At 36.9% G+C, this 21,283-nt stretch overlaps 3 protein-coding genes and 1 long non-coding RNA gene across 4 annotated transcripts; 3 read left to right on the plus strand and 1 right to left on the minus strand.

The window, feature by feature from the left end:
- Window positions 1-201: 201 nt before the first annotated feature.
- LOC107592409 (MARVEL domain-containing protein 2-like) lies at window positions 202-4,391 on the plus strand. Its single transcript, XM_016281908.1, has 8 exons — window positions 202-280; window positions 607-672; window positions 1,067-2,260; window positions 2,418-2,447; window positions 2,523-2,695; window positions 2,985-3,156; window positions 3,451-3,501; window positions 3,851-4,391. Exons 3-8 carry the CDS (start codon window positions 1,094-1,096, stop codon window positions 3,968-3,970), a joined length of 1,713 nt encoding a protein of 570 aa, XP_016137394.1. The 5' UTR covers window positions 202-280; window positions 607-672; window positions 1,067-1,093; the 3' UTR covers window positions 3,971-4,391.
- A 1,069-nt stretch (window positions 4,392-5,460) lies between these two features.
- Window positions 5,461-14,591, plus strand: LOC107592328 (occludin-like). The gene is made up of 9 exons (XM_016281816.1): window positions 5,461-5,592; window positions 8,205-8,294; window positions 8,799-9,447; window positions 9,657-9,824; window positions 12,870-12,976; window positions 13,563-13,661; window positions 13,799-13,970; window positions 14,275-14,316; window positions 14,472-14,591. Exons 2-9 carry the CDS (start codon window positions 8,251-8,253, stop codon window positions 14,568-14,570), a joined length of 1,380 nt encoding a protein of 459 aa, XP_016137302.1. The 5' UTR covers window positions 5,461-5,592; window positions 8,205-8,250; the 3' UTR covers window positions 14,571-14,591.
- A 200-nt stretch (window positions 14,592-14,791) lies between these two features.
- Window positions 14,792-17,130, minus strand: LOC107592330 (uncharacterized). The gene is made up of 3 exons (XR_001609967.1): window positions 17,121-17,130; window positions 16,313-16,323; window positions 14,792-14,858 (listed from the first exon to the last, which is right to left on the minus strand). It is a non-coding gene; the product is annotated as an uncharacterized lncRNA (long non-coding RNA).
- LOC107592329 (general transcription factor IIH subunit 2-like) lies at window positions 16,156-21,195 on the plus strand. The gene is made up of 15 exons (XM_016281817.1): window positions 16,156-16,501; window positions 16,795-16,872; window positions 16,964-17,000; window positions 17,094-17,180; window positions 17,269-17,319; window positions 17,399-17,453; window positions 17,544-17,649; window positions 17,812-17,902; window positions 17,999-18,086; window positions 18,159-18,266; window positions 18,581-18,644; window positions 20,161-20,264; window positions 20,365-20,467; window positions 20,551-20,590; window positions 20,669-21,195. Exons 1-15 carry the CDS (start codon window positions 16,446-16,448, stop codon window positions 20,777-20,779), a joined length of 1,179 nt encoding a protein of 392 aa, XP_016137303.1. The 5' UTR covers window positions 16,156-16,445; the 3' UTR covers window positions 20,780-21,195.
- The last annotated feature ends 88 nt before the right edge of the window (window positions 21,196-21,283 follow it).

Here is a 21,283-nt window from a genome sequence, read left to right on the forward strand (position 1 = left end):
CAAGGGATAACGTTTTAGGAGTAGTAAATAACCGTTTGTTGTCATCAATGCTCTTTTTTACATGCACAGTACAAACAGTGTTATCCTCTAAAAAACCCACACAATTTGTTTTGATAGCTCAACTGATTTTTCATGTAGAGTGTTTCGTCTAATGGTTTCTTGTGAAACTGGTTTTGTATCGTGACATCACATACTGGGGCAGGACAAGTCACGTGATCGATTCCCCTTCACCTGTCCTGCAGCACCAGTGGCGGAAGACAGGTGAAACTATCGGTACCAGGTAAGAGAGCGATGTTTTTAAATCAAATATATATATTTTAGGCTAAAATATGTAGTCTACACTCTCACATCTTTAGTGTAGATACTGAAAACGCGCTCGCAGTGCTAAATTAGTGCGATTATTCATTTTGGATGATTTCAGAGCGTGCATGCATTAGTTACGTTTTATTTCTTACCTGTTCTTTGTTGACAGGCAGGTTTCAAACCGCGTTAAGATCATGTCATGCAACAAAGATGTTGTGCCATCGTTTTTTATAAAGTCACATTTTTGCTAGATTTTTAAATCGTTTGATCAGTGTGTAACTCACCTGTTTATTTTTATTTCAGGGAGCTTTGTAAGGGGAAAACACTGTTTAAATTCACCCTGTGAGGCAATGTAACTATTATACCCAGGTAAGACAATCATTGACTTCAGAGTTTTTTAGTATGCAGTGAGGTTTTTTCTATGTAGAGATGGACGATATAATTGTACTTTTACATGTAGGCCTACATATTTTAATTGTGTATTTTTCATAGTGTAGATCATAACGTTGTAATGCCTACATTGACTAAACCATTTAAAACATTTGTTTTTAATATGTAAATGTACTTATTAAATAATATTAATCATTTATTGGTTATAAACCATGGCATAACAATAATTATTGTCTTATTAATATCAGATAGAATTTAAATATCAATGAATCCTTACTTTTATGTTTGTAAAAGATGTGCAAATTACGTGATGTGTCAGTATGTATGTGACATAAGGCCTTATAATAATGTGGATAAACTTTCTGATCCTTAGTTCACTCAGCTGCTAAGAACCATCCCCATGTCTTTTGGAAACGGGTCAGCATCCCGTTTTGATCGGGTCCGCGATATGCCTCACTACGATGAGGTGCCCATCGGCTCACTGCCGTGGGGTCAGCAGGCTCCTTACCCACTTGGTGCTGAAGTAGCAGCATCCAGCTATGACAGTTTACCACCACCACCGCTCCCTGGAAACCCTCCTGTTGGCCCAGATTTCTACCCGAGTGATGTTGAAGACCAGGTGGATGACGCCATGGACATCAAACCCATCCGACGCTTCATTCCTGACTCTGTGAAGAACTTCTTCAGAGCCAGTGGCAACCAAGGCAGCAAGAAATGGACCTTTCCACCACCACCACCTGATGTGAACACCACCACCGAAGGCGTCCTGTGCTCTCCTCCACATTCACGTGCACCGTCACCTACAGCCCCCAGCTCTTACCTAGACCCTTATGGAGGGTCTGGAGGCAGCTACAATTCAAGGAAGGAGCAGGCAACGTTATTAGGGGAGCCGCTGGAATCAGTTTCTGGTCGCTCTTTGCAGACGGCTATGACTTACAGTGAGAAGGTGGAGGAGTACAATCAGCGCTACGCATATATGAAGTCCTGGGCTGGACTTTTGCGCATTTTAGGATGTGCAGAGTTGCTATTGGGGGCTGCTGTTTTTGCTTGTGTCTGTGCATACGTGCACAAAGATAATGAGTGGTTTAATATGTTTGGTTACTCCATGCATCAGATGTATGGGGGAACAGCAATGGGTGGGATGTATGGAGGAAGTGGCATTTCCTACTCCGGACCCTTGACTCCTTTTGTTATCGTGGTGGCTGGAATGGCCTGGATAGTGACTGTCATTCTAGTAGTGTTAGGAGTGACCATGTATTATCGTACCATTCTACTAGACTCCAGCTGGTGGCCAATCACAGAGGGTGTGATAAACTTGGCATTAGCATTCCTCTACTTGTCAGCTGCAATTGTGTATGTGCGAGACACAGTCCGTGGAGGTCTCTGCTATTATCCACATTTCAACGCTGGGCCCAATGCAGGGTTTTGCCGAACAGAGGCTGGGCAGAATGCTGCCATCATCTTTCTCTTTCTCAACATGCTGTTGTATCTTGTGGGAGCAGGCGTGTGTCTGAAGCTGTGGAGACATGAAGCTGCAAGGATGCGCAGAGAGAGAATGGGTCAAGATGTAAAGTTCCAAACATTTGTTCTTTGAAATTGATTAACATAAAGATAAATATAATGATTGCTCAAAATGATTTTCCTATTTCAGTAATAGCAGTAAATAATCTGACTTTGCTAATAGAATCGAATTTGCTTGCTTTTCTGTTCTTATTTGTATTTAGATGAAATCGGAAGGACTTCCGCTCAATATGGTAAGCAGTTTAATATCAAGAAGAACATTTTCAGATTTTAAAATCATTGTTGTAATGTACTATTTGTAATATCAGATCGGTGCCGGCTCAAGTGTCTCTGTGCCCATCCAAACTGCTCCAGTAATGGCCAGTCCAGAATCTTATGATGGCACACCTGTCAACCCAGTTATGATGGAACCAGAGATCTTAAGGGGTCATATTCCTGCTGGCCACATCCCCAAACCTGTGGTCATTGCAGACTATGTGGCGTAAGTTTCAAAGAATGCTTACGTTAACCAAAATTAATTCAAGCTATTTTATCCAATATATAAACTCGATTTTAATGATGTTCAGAAACTAGCACACACATTTAAGACTGTTTCTCATTATTATGACTTAGTTTCTCATTATTATGACTTAGTTTCTCATTATTATGACTTAGTTTCTCATTATTATGACTTACAGAATTATATTTTTTTATTTAGTGGCGGAAACGGGCTTCCATAGGTTATTGTTGCCTCATGCTTTTTTAAATCTCTCATCCCTTTCTCCTCACAGGAAATATCCCACAATCCGGTCCGATGAGGAGAGGGAGCGATACAAGGCTGTGTTTAATGATCAATATGCAGAATATAAAGAGTTGCATGCTGAGGTTCAAGTCTTAACACAGAAGTTTGAAGAAATGGATATTCTGATGAGGAGTCTACCACAGCAGCCTTCCACCCAAATGGTAATGGTTTTAAACAGCATTTTGCAAATTCTTTAATTATTATTACATTTGCAGTTTTTATGAGCTTATGTTATTTGAGAAACTACATAGAATATTTGTAATTGGAAAATTCATTTGTCACATCTCATGACCATTCAAATTAATTAGTTAAGACACAAAGATGTTTAAAAATGGTGAAAAGCTGGTGACCAATCACAGTACAGTTCCTTTATACATTTATCTGAATACATTTATCTGAAATCTTTTGAGTTAAACGGGAAAAAAAAGAGATATTAATTGGTTTTCCTCCCGTAGGAGCAAGAGAGGGTCAATAGCATTATTCAAGAGTATAACAGAAAAAAGGCTGTAAGTACTGTTTAATACTGTTATCTATTCTACTTCTAGGAGTTTTAAAGTTATATACAGAATACATGTTAGGTATTTTACTTTCCCCAGAAAAGGGAAGCGTTGACCTTATGTCCTACACGTTGCTTCGACCCATTTCAAAACCTTCATCTGCCTGTTGCCTTTCTACATTCTTTAGTCATTGCAAAAGAATGACATGGTATCTGTCTCCATTTGAGTGCCACAGTCAGTAGAAACTGAAAAACTGGAAATGTTATGGGGACGTCAGTGGAGCTATTGACATATTTACATACTTCCTGTCTGTGTGTGAGCACACACCAAAGATTACTTTACCTGTTTCTGGTTGTAGGACCCGACGTACCAGGAGAAAAGGGAGAGATGTGAATATCTGAAGAACAAACTTGCACACATAAAGCAGAAAATTCAGGAGTATGACAAAGTCATGGACTGGAATGATGGTTACAGTTAAACAGAAAGCCAAAGTACTTTTAAAGTTCATCACGAATTTCACAGAGGTTCCAAGAAAAGAAGCAACTGTCTCAAAGGAAATTGTCCATGGCTATACCTTCAGGGATTAACAGAGTGTTTGGTTTGCTCTTGGTTGGTATTGATATAATTTCATATTGATTTCAAGCAGGAAAGTATAATTAAGGACATATACCACGTCAAACCCAGCACTGAAAATGTTACCTTGCTTATTTCTGACATGTCTTTCAGCAATGTTTTTAATATATATACTGTATATTTCTGTATATACTTTTTATTTTAGAAGTAGGTAATTTGAAAGAAATCAGGGGAATCTTAGAGCTTCCTGTAGTTAAGTGGAGAATATAATGTAAATAGCTCTCAAAATTGTATTTGTTTAAATAGCAGTATCTCTGTAATGATCCTAGATTACTTTGTATATTTATAGTTTTGCTAGTTTAATTTTCATTTTTTTGTGTGTTTTATAGTCATTTGTGTTATGTGTAAAAAAAATGTAACCATGTTACTCTACCTTCGAATTTCATACTTTTTTTTCATTGATTTTGGAAGTGGATCAAATAAACAGGCCTGCCTCCACATTGTACTGGCAAACATTTTTTTTTCAACAAAATAATGAACTAGTAGTTTATACTCCGAGTAACATACCACCTCTCATGTGTCTGTTTATACTTATCACGCTATACTACATGGCTCAGAGCATTATGTGTATAGGCCTACTGTTATAGTTGAACTGTAGTAAAGTAAGCTAAACTTACTGGCTTGACAGCTCTGAAGGTATCAGGTAACAAGCTGCAATGGACTCCAGGGAGAAAAGGTGCTCATTCACCTTTTTGTGCAAACCTTATGCCTCATTAATCCTTAATGTGGTGTGTGATAATCTAGAACGACGCTGCTTTAATTATTATTGTTTTTGTGGCAATTGAAACCATAGTTACATTACAGTTTCGAGCCACACTAAGGAGACTCTGACAATTAGCAAAGTACTTAAGAACAACTTGCTGTTTGTTTCCAATTAAATGATGACTGGAGTGAATGATTTTTAATGATTACACGTTCATGATTTGGAAATTAGAAGTAGAAATTCTATTGGTCTTATACATTACTTGCAACTCATGCGCATATGAGATAGAAGATAAAAGTTGTTTTCGAATTATTACAGGGGTCTTCGATTTTTCAGACCAAGTGCCCCAGAAATTGTCTAAATTACTAGTTTACTACTAGTATAAATTATCTAACATAAAATGATCCTAGCCTGAAAAGTAACTAGTTTTAAAGATGAAATGTGTCAAGACAATATTTTTGGAAAGCCATAGACGATATGTAGGCTATGCAAATGAACCTGGCGCGTCTTGCATCTGAACTGTCCACTCCGCGCAGCGCTCACACGTTCGGGGCGGGGCTGCACCTGTGCAGGTGAGGATGGGGGGAGGCTGGTGGTTTCACTGATGTGTCTTGTAAAAGACAACTGATCTATGAAACTCTCTCAGTATTTAGCGGGCGTTTCCTGAAGGCTGAGCGTCTTGCAGGTCCGTGAAATACTTCTGTAAGGAGCGAGGAAGGGTTACAAAATATTTACCAGCTTTGACTGCTTTCGTAAGGAAGAGGGTGAGTGATTAATTTGTCTATTTTCTCATTTGTTTTGAAATATTCCCAGCGGAATACTGTAGCCTGTTCTATCTCACGTTGTTGATTGTTGTGTTGACTAATACGCAGTGGCGGATTAAGACTCTTTGGTGCCTCTGGGCAATGACACCTAGAGTTTTTGCAAATTTTTGCAAAATTTTATATTAATAAAATGATCTGATAACAAGGCTACAAAAATCCTTACAACATCAGGTTACCACTTTTTACAGTGTACTCTGAAATTAATATATAATTATATGATTTATATAATATATTATGATATAAATTATTTATAACTTGTGAACCCACCTCTTACAGGTGTAATCTGTTCTAAGATGTGATATAAATCTAAACTGTATGCAGCAAATTGAAACATTTTATAACTAGTGAAGCCAACTGTTACAGGTATAATAATAATCCAATCTGTTAATCACTTCAGACTCTATGGGGGGGGGGGAAAGAAAGCATGGATAATCTTTTGAGTCATTGTTGTCCTCCGCTCATTTTTCATTCATTTATATTTAATTTACAAAAACATTTTCTAATGTTTTACTCTCTTGTGTAAAAAGGGTGTTTTCAGAAATGCAACAATGAGGTCTTGTTTGCAATTACATATACAGTGCTTAACAAATTTATTAGGCCACCACCCAATAGGTTTGTGCCACAGCTGCCCTAAACGAATTATTGGTGATTACCAAAATTACCATTGTTATGTTTCTGTAATGGTTAATCCACCAATATGTGTAAGATCTTTAGTCACAGAAGTGTTTTTAATGCTAAAATAGAATTATTGTTGGGATTGAATGATTCTAAGATAGATTGCACAAAAGTTTAATCAAAAGCAAGTCTTTGGGAACAACTAAACTATTTGGAAGTCAGTAACAACAGAGACTGTGCCAAAGTGAATAAAAAGTATGCCAGCATGAATGCAAGCTTTTATCAAGGCCAAAGGAGGGCATACAAAATAAAAAATAAAATAGCCTATTTATATTTTTGGTTTATTAGTTTTTGGTTATTATGTGTGAATAAAGATTATTTAGTTGTCCGATGATAACACGATTTTTAGTTTTAAACAGGTTTTTGACGGGCGGTCTAATAAATTTGTTAAGCACTGTATAGCTACATATAGTTTTGTGAGGATTTGAATTGAAAATAAAACTTACAAACTCACTCGTTTACACTTTGCCCCTTTCTTGATTGCCAATGGCTACAATTACAACGTGAAAGCGCATGGCTGACGCTCCGTAGTGGATTCACACATCCATGAGCGAGGCATCTCAGTGGAAGAGACGGGAGTTGCGCGACTGCATGCTCTGTTTGAGTAATATATGGCCGTCGAAACGAAAGCGCACGGGTTCACGCAGTAGGCTCGCCTATGTGTTAATCTGGCGATAGATCCGCACATCCACTGTTTCACGCATGAGGAAAAAAATACAGTTTTAAAAAAACTTTCAGAGAACTTGGTAGGTTCTGATGAAAGGGTAGCCTGTGTATAGGCCACAGCTAGATAGACGTTTGAGAATACATCGCTTGTTTTACCGCAGAACATTTATTTGCGTGGTGCCCCTGGGCACTTGCCCAATTGCCCATGTGGTTAATCCGCCTATGCTAATACGCATAAGGATGTTGTTCGGAACTAATTTTAAGAAATGTAAATAGTTGTACGCTAAGCGTCTTGTGTTTTTTGACAAGCGTGATTTTCTACAGACCTTCGTAATGTGGTTACACTCTTAAAAATAAAGGTGCTTCAAACGGTTCTTCAAGCGATGCCACAGAAGAACCATTTTTGGTTCCACAAAGAACCATTCAGTCAAAGGTTCTTTAAAGAACCATTTCTTTCTTACTTTTTTATAATCTGAAGAACCTTCTTTCACCACAAATAACCTTTTGTGAAACAGAAAGGTTCTTCAGATGTTAAAGGTTCTTTATGGAAACATTTAGACAAAAAGGTTCTTCTATGGCATCGTGAAGCACCTTTATTTTTAAGAGTGTATTTATGTAAAATGCCAGGTGTAGGTGAACTAATTCTGAGAATCTTTTATCTTAATCACTTAATCAAACTGAAGTACTGATGTACTGTTTTTTTTTAACTTGATCTCAAACGTTGATATAATATTCTCATAATTCTTTGCTACAAATTAAAGCATGTTTAAAATTTCATAATTACAGCAAAATAGTCCACATGTTGTGAGTCCAGAAGTAGGCTATATTGAAAAACATAATCTCTGGTCAGCCATGTTAAAAAAAATAAAAATAAAATAAAGATGTGAAATGAATGTATAATTACAATAATCTCTCTCTTTTTTTTGCCCTAAAGTATCTTACTTTTACATAGAGACTTATAACTTGTCACCTCAGCAATCATGATATTGACTTTATCTTACTGGCTAAACTGATGGTGTTACAGCACAACATTCCTTGGTCTAACAATTATTTAAAAAAAAAAATCATTCTGATTGCAGACTCATGAATAACTGTAATGTAAAAGGCCACTTTGTATCTTAATTCGTATCTTTGTATCTGGATTAACATCAGTGCATTATTTCATTATATTGTAGTGATTCAGCAATTATATTTTTTCATTCTTACATTAGATTTCATTCAGACAACCCTGTGAAGTTTTTCCAGGAAGCTAGCATCATGCCGAAAAAATCAAGTCGTCCTCCTGCATATGGTGGCAGACAGTAAGTTGCATATTAGAGAACATATGTAATCATCCATTGTCAGTACAGACAAGTGTTCTTCACTGAATCCTTACTGCCCTGTTCTGATGGTGTTATGATCTGTGCATTGTTGTTTTAGTATCATTGATATACTGTTAATATTTTGAATTTGATTTTTTTTTCTGTTTTTACTTTAATTTTAATTAGTTGATTTTGTTGTGTTTTGTCATTTTTATTACTTTTTAAATGTCTATATAGTTTTTTATTTGAGTTTATTTAGTTGTAGTTATTTTAGTACTTCAATTTAAACTAAAATGTTGCCTTTAAAACTATATGAAATAACATAAGTTTATGTTTTAAAAAAATATTTTACTTAGATTTAGTTAACATTTAAAATAGGTGTTTTTTTAATGGTTTTAGATTTAGCTTTAGTTAACTATAATAACCCTGGATCTGAGTAGTTTTAAAACATAATTAGTTAGTTTTCCTTTTACTCATCCATATTATCTCACACTGTCATTTCAGTCATCACCGATCCACCCATCGCAGAGCTTCTTACCACCCTGATGAAATGCTTCACTTTTACCGCTGGACATCACCCCCAGGTGTCATGAAGATTTTGTGCATCATCATCATCATTTTGTGTGTGGCTATGTTTGCCTGTGTAGCCTCCACACTGGCATGGGACTATGATGCCAGCGCCATGGGCCTTGGAGGTCTTGGGGGTCTTGGAGGCAGCTATAGTGGTGGAGGGTATGGTGGTGGTGGTGGTGGGCTTGGTGGAAATGGAGGAAGTGGGAGTCTCGGAGGCTACGGCTATGGAGGCGGCACGTACATGGATCCGAAATCAGGCAAGGGCTTCATCATCGCAATCGCTGCAATCACCTTTATTGCTGTGCTCATCATCTTCATCCTGGCGGTGTCGAGACAGAACGCTGCGCAGTCTCCCTCATTCTACCTGGCCTCCATCATTATTAGTGCCATCCTGGCTGTACTAATGCTCATCGCCACCATTGTGTACCTGGTCGCTGTTAACCCCACTTCTCAGACATCTGGATCCATGATGTATAATCAGATCTTGCAGATGTGTGCACAATATAAGAACCAAGATCAGGCCTCTGGGATCTTCCTCAATCAATATTTATACCACTACTGTGTAGTGGAGCCTGAAGAGGTGAGCATGTGCTCCTGACAGGGAGTAGGCCATCTATATAACAACATTTGTTCAGTTCAGGTTGGCTATTATCAGACACAACTTAAGACATTTCTGTTGTGTAGAAATGCTAGTTGAGATTCATGCAAATACACAAACCAGTCCTCTATTTTGTTGTTCATTTACGGTGCTATTTATAGTATTATTTCTTTTTTTCTCCTCATTACAAGGCCATTGCTGTTGTTCTTGGGTTTCTGGTTGTGGTCGGATTGATCATCTTACTTGTTTTCGCTGTGAAGACCCGAGGGCAGATCAGGAGATACGGCAGGGAGCGTGTTCTGTGGTATGACATGAAGACCATCACCGACGGCCTCACGTCTCAAGGCATCGGAGAATGGGTAAGAATTTTCACTAGCAAATTCCTCAAAAGATAAGTTTCATTTCCTGTTCATGTTAGTTCTTCATTCGTTTTCTTCATTCAGTACAATGCATGGATTTATGAGGTCATGAAATTTAATACTGTTTGTAGCACTAAGGTTGTACTTCTACTACTACATATTTATACCCTAGAATGCTTCTTGATGCATGTTGTTTTATTTTCAAGAGTTGCTACGTGGTGCCTATAATTGGTCCACTGTTTTTAGCAGTATCATTGGTCTAGAGCAGTGGTTCCCAACCTTTTTTTCACGAGACCCCTATTTTAACACTGACAATTTTTAGTGACCCCTATGTCTATCGATTTCACTTATTACCTTAAAAACCTGTAACAACATGCAAGGGTTCACAAGAACAGACTTTTCAGGCAGGCTCTGCTTTTTAACTGATGAACAAACAGGAGCAAATTAAAATCTATTAACATGAATATAATTTAATCAGATAATTAATGTATTATTGTGTTTTTTTTAGTTTTATATTCTAAAAACATACATACAATTAAAACATAACAATAACCATTGCATAATAACTATTTTAACATTTTAAGTTATGCGTGTTTTTTCATGACTTTTCTTGTGGTCCTGATTGAATTAAGTCCTTATTTAATTGTTAAAGGCTATTTAATGTGAACTCTGGGCCTGCATATCTAGGGCTAGAGATTGGATATTAGGCATGATTTTCGTGACAGCCAGACGAAAGTCATTGTGCACTTCCAGCTTGTTGCGTGCCTTCGTTTTGATGGTTACCAGAGAGCTAAAAATTCCAGCACATTTGCATCCGCGCTCTGCATGCGCTTGTTTGTTTCATTATAGAGGCTGAAAATATCCGCCAGGTATGATGTTCTGATAAGAAATTCATCTGTAATTTCGTCAAACAGTTTCTCGTTGTTCAGTTTCAGGAACTCCTTTATTTTTTCTTTCAGTTCAATAAAACGAACCAACACTTGGCCTCTTGATAGCCAGCGCACTTCGGTATGAAGGAGGAGTGTCTGATGCACCTCATCTTCACACAGCTCCGCAAAGATTCGCTTGTTTACCGGACGGGCTTTAATAAAGTTAACGATCTTTACAACTGTCTTCAGCATTTCATTAAGTTCGTCAGCTTAAGTTCATCAGAGAGGTGTTTGCTGGCCAGGGCTTGACGGTGTATCATCCAGTGAAACACAAGACAGTGGGGAGCCTTTTCCTTCAAACGTGTATTGAAGCCCTTATGTTTTCCCATCATTGAAGCAGCTCCATCTGTGCAGCATGCGACTAAATTATTATAGGGAATGTGATGCTTGGTGAAGTACGTGTCAATAACGTGGAAAATATCTTCTCCTCGTGTTGTTGTAGACAAATTAGTTGACAAAAGTATGTCCTGTTTTATTTCGCCGTCTTCAGTGTACTGCACATATGCAATGAGGACTGCTTCATCTGCCACAGTAGACGTTTCGTCAAGTTGGATAGAAAATGGGTGCATCTTTAACTTTTCAACCAACGTGTTCTCAACATCATTCGCCATTCTGTCGATTCTGTCTTTTATTGTATTATTGGACAGAGGTACAGCTTTTAGTTTCGAAGCCACCTGTGCCCCGCACATTATTTCTGCCATTTTCACACATGCGGGTTTGAGCAGAGTTTCCCCGATGGTGTGTGGCTTTTTTGATTGGGCAATTAGGAAAGCGCACTCAAAGGATGCAACGTTCGCCTGCCTATTTTCATTTCCAGCTCTAGTCAAAGCATCTCTAATGTTCTGGGGTCTATTTGACATAACAACTTCTTTTTTCCTTAGGAAAAATTCTCTGGGTTTACTAACCGTCTGTGGGTGTTTGGTGCTCTGATGTCTTCTTAATTTGCAGGGCTTCATGCTTTCATTCGCTAGTCTCTCACCACAGATTACACACTCAATTCTCACCTTGTCCATTGCTTCAATGAAACCGAATTCAAGATAACTGTCCAAATAAGTCCTTGTTTTCTTTTTAGCGCATTCATTTTTATCTTCTCCCTGGCGCTTTGCCATTTTCTCTTTGCTGCGTCTTTTTTTAAAGTTACGTCCGTACGTTCCCACTCTCGCGATACGCTGCAAAAAACTCTCGACGTTAAGAGAATTTCTTCTCTTTCCATAAATGATTTTTTTTTATATATATTTAGAATTTAAATATTTATTGTGCTGTTATAAATGAAATATATATATATATTATTATTATTTTTTTTTTTAAATGACTGCACTTGGCGACCCCTCGAAAATTATTAGCGACCCCTAGTGGGGGTCGCGACCCCCGGGTTGGGAACCACTGGTCTAGACCATTGCAATTAAGACTCTTCCATGAAGAGAAGTTTCAGAAAGATTTCTATGAAGAGGTGTTTTTATGTCTAGTTTCTGGGTGTGTCCTCTTAGGCACTTTCACTTGATTGGAAGCATGATTATGATACAAAATTCCATGATGAAACACATGGAACACTTGATAGTGACTTAAGTTTATGAAATGGTGGGTGGGAATTGTTAGATCCAAAAAAACATTAGCATGTTCTAGTGTTATTAGGTCACTCCACTGGCTTTGTTCTTTCACAATTCAACATGTAAGCAGTGGTAGTTTTGTCCTTTATGTCATGATGGTATTTGTGGAAGTGGTGGAACCGGTTTTGCCTGGCTTTAATGTTTGTCCAGACTATTTACTATACAAAAAGAAGGCTGAGTGCGTTGGGGAAACAGAGAAGCTAAAGTAAAAGAGGCCTGCAACAACACTTACAGACTACCACATGATCGGTGAAAATATTTTGAGGCTGTATGGAGGGGTGGGGTATTATAAAAAACACTCTGGAAAAACACCTTTTGATTCAGTGTTAAGTTGGCTACAAACAGGACTTGTACCCAGAGTAAACAGGTTTCAGTGCATCAGCTTATTATTAAATGCACATTATGTTTCCAAACTGTAAAAATGGAATGTGGAATTGCCTACAGTAAAGTTATTTATTTATTTATTTTATACAAAATGTCTAGATATGACGTTCTTTGTTTTTCTTCAGGTAAATAATGTGTCTGGAGATCCAGAGGCTTTTGTCAATGACCACAATCACCAAATCAGTGTTGCACAGCCAAAGGTTCACAGCCAGAAACCAATTTACCTTCCAAGGTAGGTCATCTCAGTACTTTTAATTTTGTTGCAAAAACAAATGCGTAGAAAAATATTTTCATATTTCTGTATACTTTGTTCAGTGATTTTGCATTGATAGGGCTTTGCTGTTTTAGAATATGCTTGGTTATTATAGATATTATGAACTATATTAGTAGTGGTTGACTCTTTTTTTTTTATTAAATTTTTTTATAATGGTTAAAATAATAACATCTGCATGCAATTTAATAATAGCAAATTAAAATTGTACACAAAGTCACGCCGTAAGCAGAATGAACACTTTTGTTAATCAGCCAAGCAAGCACAGACTGGCTCAAAATGATTGGCCTGCTCAATATTAGTCACTAGACTATGTGCCACGGAATGAAGGAATCCAGGAAATCTTGTCTCTGTATGAATAGGACCTGGTGGATTTTGTTTTGTCATGAACACGAATAACCAGTTTCACAAACTGATTATGTGAACTGACTGAAACTATTGTAATCAGAAAGCTATTCTTACTCTGTCAGTTACAATTAAAATTGTAAAAATATCACACCCAAGTTAACAAAATTTCTATTGGTGTTATTTATTTTTTTATCTAAAGTGGTTCTGACTTGACGAGCTCTTTAAATGGAATGAAGGGCAAACTGAGAGACTATGACACTGGAGAGTCTGGAGATGAGCTGGACACTGGCTATGAAAGGTGAGGAAAGTCTTATAGCTGGTAGTATTGGAGCACGTTTTAAAAAAAAAAAAACTCAGCATCTGTGACTTTATGTAATCGGTATCACTCTTGTCATATATTCCCTTTACCTCTATTCTGTGCTGCCATGCTCTCAGTGAGTATCCTCCCGTCATTAATGAGCAGGAGAGGCTTGGGTACAAGAGAGAGTTTGACAGAGACCACATGGAGTACAAGCGTCTTCAGGCTGAGCTAGATGATATTAATCAGGGCTTGGCAGAAGCAGATCGAGAGCTGGACAGCTCACAGGAAGGCAGCCCACAGTTCATGGTATGCTATCTATAAAGTGAAAACTGTTCTTCTAAAGGTTGGATCTCTTTCCATCTTCTGACTCTTAATATGCGGAGCTCTGTCTGTCACAATAATTCACATGCTTAAGGTTATGGGTGGTGTAAGGTCACTTAATCTCTGGTTTTCACAGTATCTCTTCCACATAAAAAAAAGCACTTTAATGATATTAAGCATTCATTTAATATTATGTCTCTATCTGTTGGTATATATCCAGTTGATAAATTATTATTGTTAAAATATATGTTACATTAATATATATTACTCGTTTTTATTCCCTAAAAAGGATGCCATGGATGTATACAACAGGCTCAAAAGTTTAAAGAAGGTAAACTCTTTGTGTCATCTTTAAAAAAAATTCAGACTAGAATATCATGAATTGCATAATTTGTCACAGCTGTTAAAAATAACTGTTTATAGTAGAAAAAAATGATATAGGTGTATGATACAAAGGTAAATGCTGACCTGTTTCCTTTCTCACAGTCTGCAGACTATCAGATGAAAAAGAAAAGGTGTAAACAGCTCAAGACAAAACTGTCCTTGATCAAAAGAAGAGTCAGCGACTATGACCACAGACAATAAGACCTGGCAATGGAAACTCAGGAGGGTATATTATGTCACATGATGTTTTTTTTCAGGAGTTTTACTGTATCTGTATTTCTGTATTAAACATTTGCATCACTGTATTATTATCAAGAACTGTATGGCTGCTGTATGACAAGAGTTTTGCTTTTGAGCCAAACTAAGCTTGATCAAAATATTGTGGTATCAATGAAGTATTTTGTTTTACTTTTTAAAGCTAAATGAAGTCTCCTTTTAACCTTTTATCTTTTGCCGCAGACATTTAGTCAAGTCAAAGTTAGTGTATATCTTAAAAACAGTGTTGGGCAGTAACTAGTAACTTAGTTACTGTAATAATATTACTTTTTGCAGTAACTAGTAGTGTAACTAATTACTAATAAGATTTCAGTAATAATATTACAGTTACCATCCATAAAGCAGCTTAGTTACTTTTGATGCCTCAACCCTGCTGATTTAAAACCCAACAATCAAATAACTCCTTGATTTATTTTCATAATTTTCATGACTCGCACATACATGTGATGTCCCCAGTGCAGCAGGCGAGCTTGGAATATGGAAAAGCTTACATTCAGCAGATAGTAATATTACATTATATTGATGTTGTCAGGAAAAAAGATGATCATGAGCACTTTTGTGAAAGTTGTAGCTTTACTTTACTCTGGCATTACATCCCACCCACATCCCTCTGATCAGCATGTGGTACATTATATTATATACATTATATATCTATAATTAAAGTTTCTTACAAACTTGATGAAATATAATTGTATATGGGTAACGGAGAAATGACAATTAGCTTCAAGCTACACATGACAATTAATGAGATTAATACAACACTTCTACTTGAATGTCAATATCAATCACTAGAATTTTATGTGGAAGATACAGTTACAACTTCTGTGGGGCGTGAAGAAAAAGTAATGTAACTAGTAGTGTAACTAATTACTGTTGCCAGAACGTAATAAGTAAAGTAACAATATTACATTTGAAATGAGTAACTAGTAATGAGTAATAAATTACATTCTTTGAGTAACTTGCCCACACTGCTTAAAATGAACAAGACTGTGACCACCTTTTGTTGTAGTTTTAGGGATCTTCAAGCAAAGAGATTCTAATGTTGTTTGTTATAATGATGTCTTACTGGATTTTCTGTTCTTTTTATTTTACCTTCATTTTTTTAAACTTCTTGATTAATCTGTCACCGGAATAGCAATCTATTCTGTTGTTTTTTTATTTAATTAAACACTTATAGAATGGGTGTGAGTTCAGTTACAATTATATCAGTTATATAATTTTGCTCTTTCAGACAATTATATCAAATCGCTAAAAATGTGTAATGTGGCAGGCTAATTGTGTTGAATGTACAGTATATATTTTCTGCTTGTATTTGTGTACATAGTAAAATAAAGCTATTCAATTTATAAACGTCTTTGTTTGTATTCATTTAAATTAGTTAATTAAATTAATTAAAGTGGGCAACTAAAAGATAATAATAAACTTATGTTTTATGGATCCATATAGGGAACACGTCGGCCCTCCAATAACTCGGAACTACTATTGTTCGCATTTTGTACCGGTGGGACATTACGAATCGACGGACAAGGGTTGCACGAAAGTAAATAACAGTTGAATTGGGTTGTTTTTTATAGTGCGCTGAGCAAGTTACATATTAATGTGTCGTTATTTCAAAAATCGAGTTTATAGACATTTTCCTGTGTTTGATGTTATAAGGTTTGAAAAACTATACGAGTCTCTGTGATGAGACCGAATGCATAAATCTGTTGAAACATCTGAGAGTACAAACCCTTCTGAAGAATGGAATAACGTTAACTGTATAACATAAAGAAAGCTTACAGTCTGTTAAAATTATAAATCATGGATGAAGAACCAGAGAGAGCAAAACGCTGGGAAGGAGGATACGAACGAACATGGTGAGAAGTTGAGCTTTATGCTTACTTTAAAAATATTATGTTCAATGCTTTTTTTTTACGTCAGATTGCCACCAAAAAGTGGTTATTGTTAATAAAATATATTTTTACAAAATGTTATTTATACCGTCATTCCAAATAATCGTAAGGTCCAAGAGCTTGAACTATGGCATATTATGTAACTATGGCAAGTAGTAAACAATAAGGGGCATCACAAGACTGTCAGCCACTAATATTTACTAAAGTACATGAGAACACATACGCTATAATGAGCTGTTGACATGTGTCTCTCTTAGGGAGGTGCTGAAGGAGGATGAATCGGGATCTCTTAAAGCTTCTGTGGAGGACATTCTTTTCCAAGCAAAGAGGAAAAGGTACAGCGCTCAAATGCAAAATATAAAAATCAGTTTGAGCTGATTGTATATTGCTTTGATATTCACTTGCAGTCTCTCTGTCACCTTACAGAGTGTCTGAGGGTCATGGACAAGTTCGGCTTGGGATGGTAAGATGCATTTTACTGTCCTCCATAGTTATAGCATAATTTTTTGTTATTGGAGGCTGATCATAACCATGCATATAATTCCCACCAAACTAGATGCGGCATCTCTTTGTGATCATTGACTCATCTAGATCAATGGAAGATCAGGACCTGAGGCCCAATAGGCTGACCTCAACCTTAAAGGTTAGTAGCACTGCATCTATAGTGGCGTATGGAAGCCTAACATTGTATGAAATCTGTCAAAACTGATCTTTCCTTTTGCATTCTTTAGCTGATGGAGTTTTTTGTGGAGGAATACTTTGACCAGAATCCAATCAGTCAGGTAATGCACTCGACTCTGTATCTGTCTGTGAGTGTTTACAATGTGTGCAGCTTCTGTTAACAGTACCATATTGTCACAGATAGGGATCATTACCACCAAGAACAAGAGGGCGGAGAAGCTCACTGATCTTGCAGGTTGATGCATTAGTATTATGTTTGCATGTTTTGAGAAGTTTTCTTTATCATAATCATCACTTGACATTACCGGTATTTTACTCTTACCAGGGAACCCTAAGAAGCATTTAGCAGCTCTGAAGAAAGCTGTGGACTCCACATGTGTTGGTGAACCGTCTCTCTACAACTCTCTCAACGTGGCTATGCAGACTCTCAAGTAAGGCACAAGTCAGTGTGTGGCGCTTCCATCTGGAACTGAAATGCAACAGTGTTGCTTACAGTTTGGTTGTAGTACTGGACTTGTACTCACCATATACACATTGTCTTCAGTGTCTACATAACCCTTTACTGCAATAACCATATTTCTATTTTCATGCAGACACATGCCTGCTCATACAAGCAAAGAGATCCTCGTTATTTTCAGCAGTCTTACTACCTGTGACCCAGCCAACATCTATGAGCTTATCAAAGTGAGTTTGAATAATGCTAATGGCTGCATACTGTAAGGGTTAGTAAGGTTTGATGAACATTGATTTCTTTGTGATCATGTTTTAATATATCAACAGACTCTGAATGCTTTGAAGATTAGAGTGTCTGTGATAGGCCTGTCAGCAGAAGTTCGAGTGTGCACCATTCTCACAAGAGAAACTGGAGGTTGGTAGTCTTATCTTAACATGGTTACATAGTTTTTTTACTTGTGTTTTCTAATTATGTTGGGCCCAATAGGATCCTACAATGTAATATTGGATGAGAGTCATTTTAAAGAGCTGCTGATGCTGCATGTGAAGCCGCCTCCTGCCAGCTCCTCCTCAGAGTGCTCCCTCATTCGCATGGGTAATCACACAGTCATTTTCACCACATTTACACAATTTAAATAAGATAAAATGTTGAAAGTACAACACCTATTACTAGTAGCTGAAAGCTTAGTCAAAAATTAGCCAAAGAATTGAAGAAATATGTAGAACTGTGAATGCTCTGCTGTTTGTCATTTTAATTTGTGTGTTTTTTATGTCTTCACTGCACTGTAAATGTGAAGCAGTCCAGGATTAGTCCTGATTTATGTCTGGGAAATGTTGTATTAGTGTAAGCTACAATTTTTCATATGTGATCTTTTACAATATCTCTATTGTGCATAATAATTTGCTCAGGTTTCCCTCAGCATGTCATAGCCTCCATGTCTGATCAGGATGCCAAACCCTCGTTCAGCATGTCGTGAGTACAGTTTAAATCTTATGCTCTTTACCACAGTTTAATAATATTAAATCTAAAAATTTAATATAATTTACACTACCATTATACACTATATAGGTAATATATACATATATATTACACTACTGTTTAAAAGTTTGGGGTCAGTCAGATTTAAAAAAAAAAGTTTTTATGTTTTTGAAAGAAGTCTCTTACGCTCACCAAGGCTGCAATTATTTGATCAAAAATACAGTAACAAGTTATATTATGAAATATTAAAGCAATTTAAAATGTATTTCTATTTGAATATATTTTAAAATGTAATTTATTCTTGCAGTGGCAAAGCTCCAGTCTTTAGTGTCACATGATCCTTCAGAAATCATTTTAATATGCTGATTTGGTGCTCAGGAAAGAATACTTAGTTATTGACGTTAAAAATTGTTTTTCTGCTTAATATTTTTGTGGAAACTCTGATACATTATTAAATACTTTTTTTTTGTAGAATACAGTTTTTTTTTAAAAAAGCATTCACTTGAAATATATTTTGTAACATCATAAATATCTTTACTGTGTCTTTGGATCAATTTAATGCATCCTTGCTGAATTCAAGTATTAATTAAAGTCCCCCTGTAGTGAAAATCAAGTTTTTTTATGGTGTTTTTAATATGCCTTTAGACAAACCATGTGCCAATCTATTAATCAACACCATTGCTGAGTATTTTCTCCTTAAAACTGTAGTTTCCCAAAGGCTGACCCAGAAATACGGTTTGAAACAGCCCTCGGTTTGCTACGTCACAAACCAATAACCAATCACATCAAGGGATCGATTCCTATCACTAGCATGCAAAATATACCAAATACTTGCACAAAACCAAAAATAAATTAAAGCAAAAAACCCATGAAGCTGTGGTTTAATGTGAATTTAGAACCACTAACTTGCATTATAACCTGTGGCAACAGTGTAAAAGTAGCCCGGAGTCAGACCCACTTCTCTCGCGTCAGCGTCTGCACTTCACATGCGTATGCTCACGGGCGAATCACTAAGAATCACAAATGGCTGTATTCGAGTCAAGGCATTTTAGGACACAACATCGTCAAGTAAGTAACTTTAACGAATGTTACAGTATTCACTGTAGTTGTCTGCTAGTAAAAAGACAGTTTTATCAGTCATTATACGTGTATGCCATTGTTTTGCGTTTACTACAGTTCAGTGGATCAGGAGGCGCTGGCTGGTGTGAGACTGAGGGGAGGCTGGACTAATTTGCATATTCATAGATCAGCGTATAGTAAATGAGGCAAGGGTGTAGAGTTGCATTCAAGCTATTTTAAGGAATGAGAAAATTATTTTCACAAGAAAAAACATTTCAATATGTAATTTTTATGATCAAAGATAAGTTTTAAGAGATCAAATATTTGACTACAGGGGGACTTTAAAAAAATCTTACTGACCCCACACTTTTGAATGGTATCTTTATTGCATAATTCTATTATTTATAATTTGAAATAATATTAATTATAGTTCATTTTCTAATATATTTAGGCACCTAGACAGCACTGGTGAGCCAGGACTCACTCTTGGTGGCTACTACTGCCCACAGTGTAGAGCCAAATACACCGAGCTGCCAGTGGAGTGTAAAGTGTGTGGTATGTGCTCAGCCTGTCCCTGTTCTTCAATCTTTACACTCATTTTCAGAGAGCATTGATGTTTACAGTTCTCATAGTCTGTGTCTTCTCTCTGGTATAGGTCTGACTTTAGTTTCCGCTCCTCACCTGGCCCGTTCCTTCCATCACCTCTTCCCCCTGGAGGCCTTCCAGGAAACCCCACTGGAGGAGTATGAGGGGGAGAGGTGAGCTTCACACTCACTCTGTGAAAACTCCTCTGTCTGTCTCATTTCAGCCTATTTAATAGTGTTAATCTATGCCTTTTCAGGTTCTGTGAGGCCTGCCAAGGAGAGTTGAAAGACAAAAGTGTAGGTTTTCCAATTCAAAATCTTTTGAATGGCTTGTTTAAAATGGCATTTAACCTCTTTGTTTTCTCCTCTCTGCAGGTATTTACTTGCCTAGCATGTAAAAAAGTGTTCTGCGTGGAGTGTGATCTCTTCATACATGACACACTGCACTGCTGTCCTGGCTGTATGCAGACTGACAGGACATCCTGATGCAAGATGGCCTGACTACAAGACATCTGTGAACTTCAGTACAAGTAGAAACTGAGATTTTAGAAAAAAAAAAGAAGTCATCAACCACCGATTTAGATTCTCACTGATTATTGAGGGTTGAAGTAATGAAAGCCAATGCTTATCAGTTCTCTGGAATCATGTTACTTTGGCTTTCTTACATCATTGTTGTGCTGGAGCTGTAACTGTATAAAAGGGCGCCCCCTATGGGGAGAAGCATCTCACTGGACCAAATGAAACCAGCAACAGAATTATTATTTTTTTGGCTGGTTTCCAGTGTCCTATTTCTATTAAAGCCATGGCATTGTAATAGAGTGAACATGACAGCTGTTCCTATATTTTGCACCCTACATGCCATGTTAATGTACTCGCCTGTACTCAATGACTCAAAAACAAACTTGTGCATAACTAGTTGTTTAGATTAACTGTTTAAACAAATTAAAACTTTTCCTTCAAAACTGTACTGACTTGCATGGCTTGTTTTTG

The sequence above is a fragment of the Sinocyclocheilus grahami genome, unplaced genomic scaffold, assembly GCF_001515645.1.
Source record: "Sinocyclocheilus grahami isolate Dianchi unplaced genomic scaffold, SAMN03320097.WGS_v1.1 scaffold152.1, whole genome shotgun sequence".
In the NCBI taxonomy this organism is placed as follows: domain Eukaryota; kingdom Metazoa; phylum Chordata; class Actinopteri; order Cypriniformes; family Cyprinidae; genus Sinocyclocheilus; species Sinocyclocheilus grahami.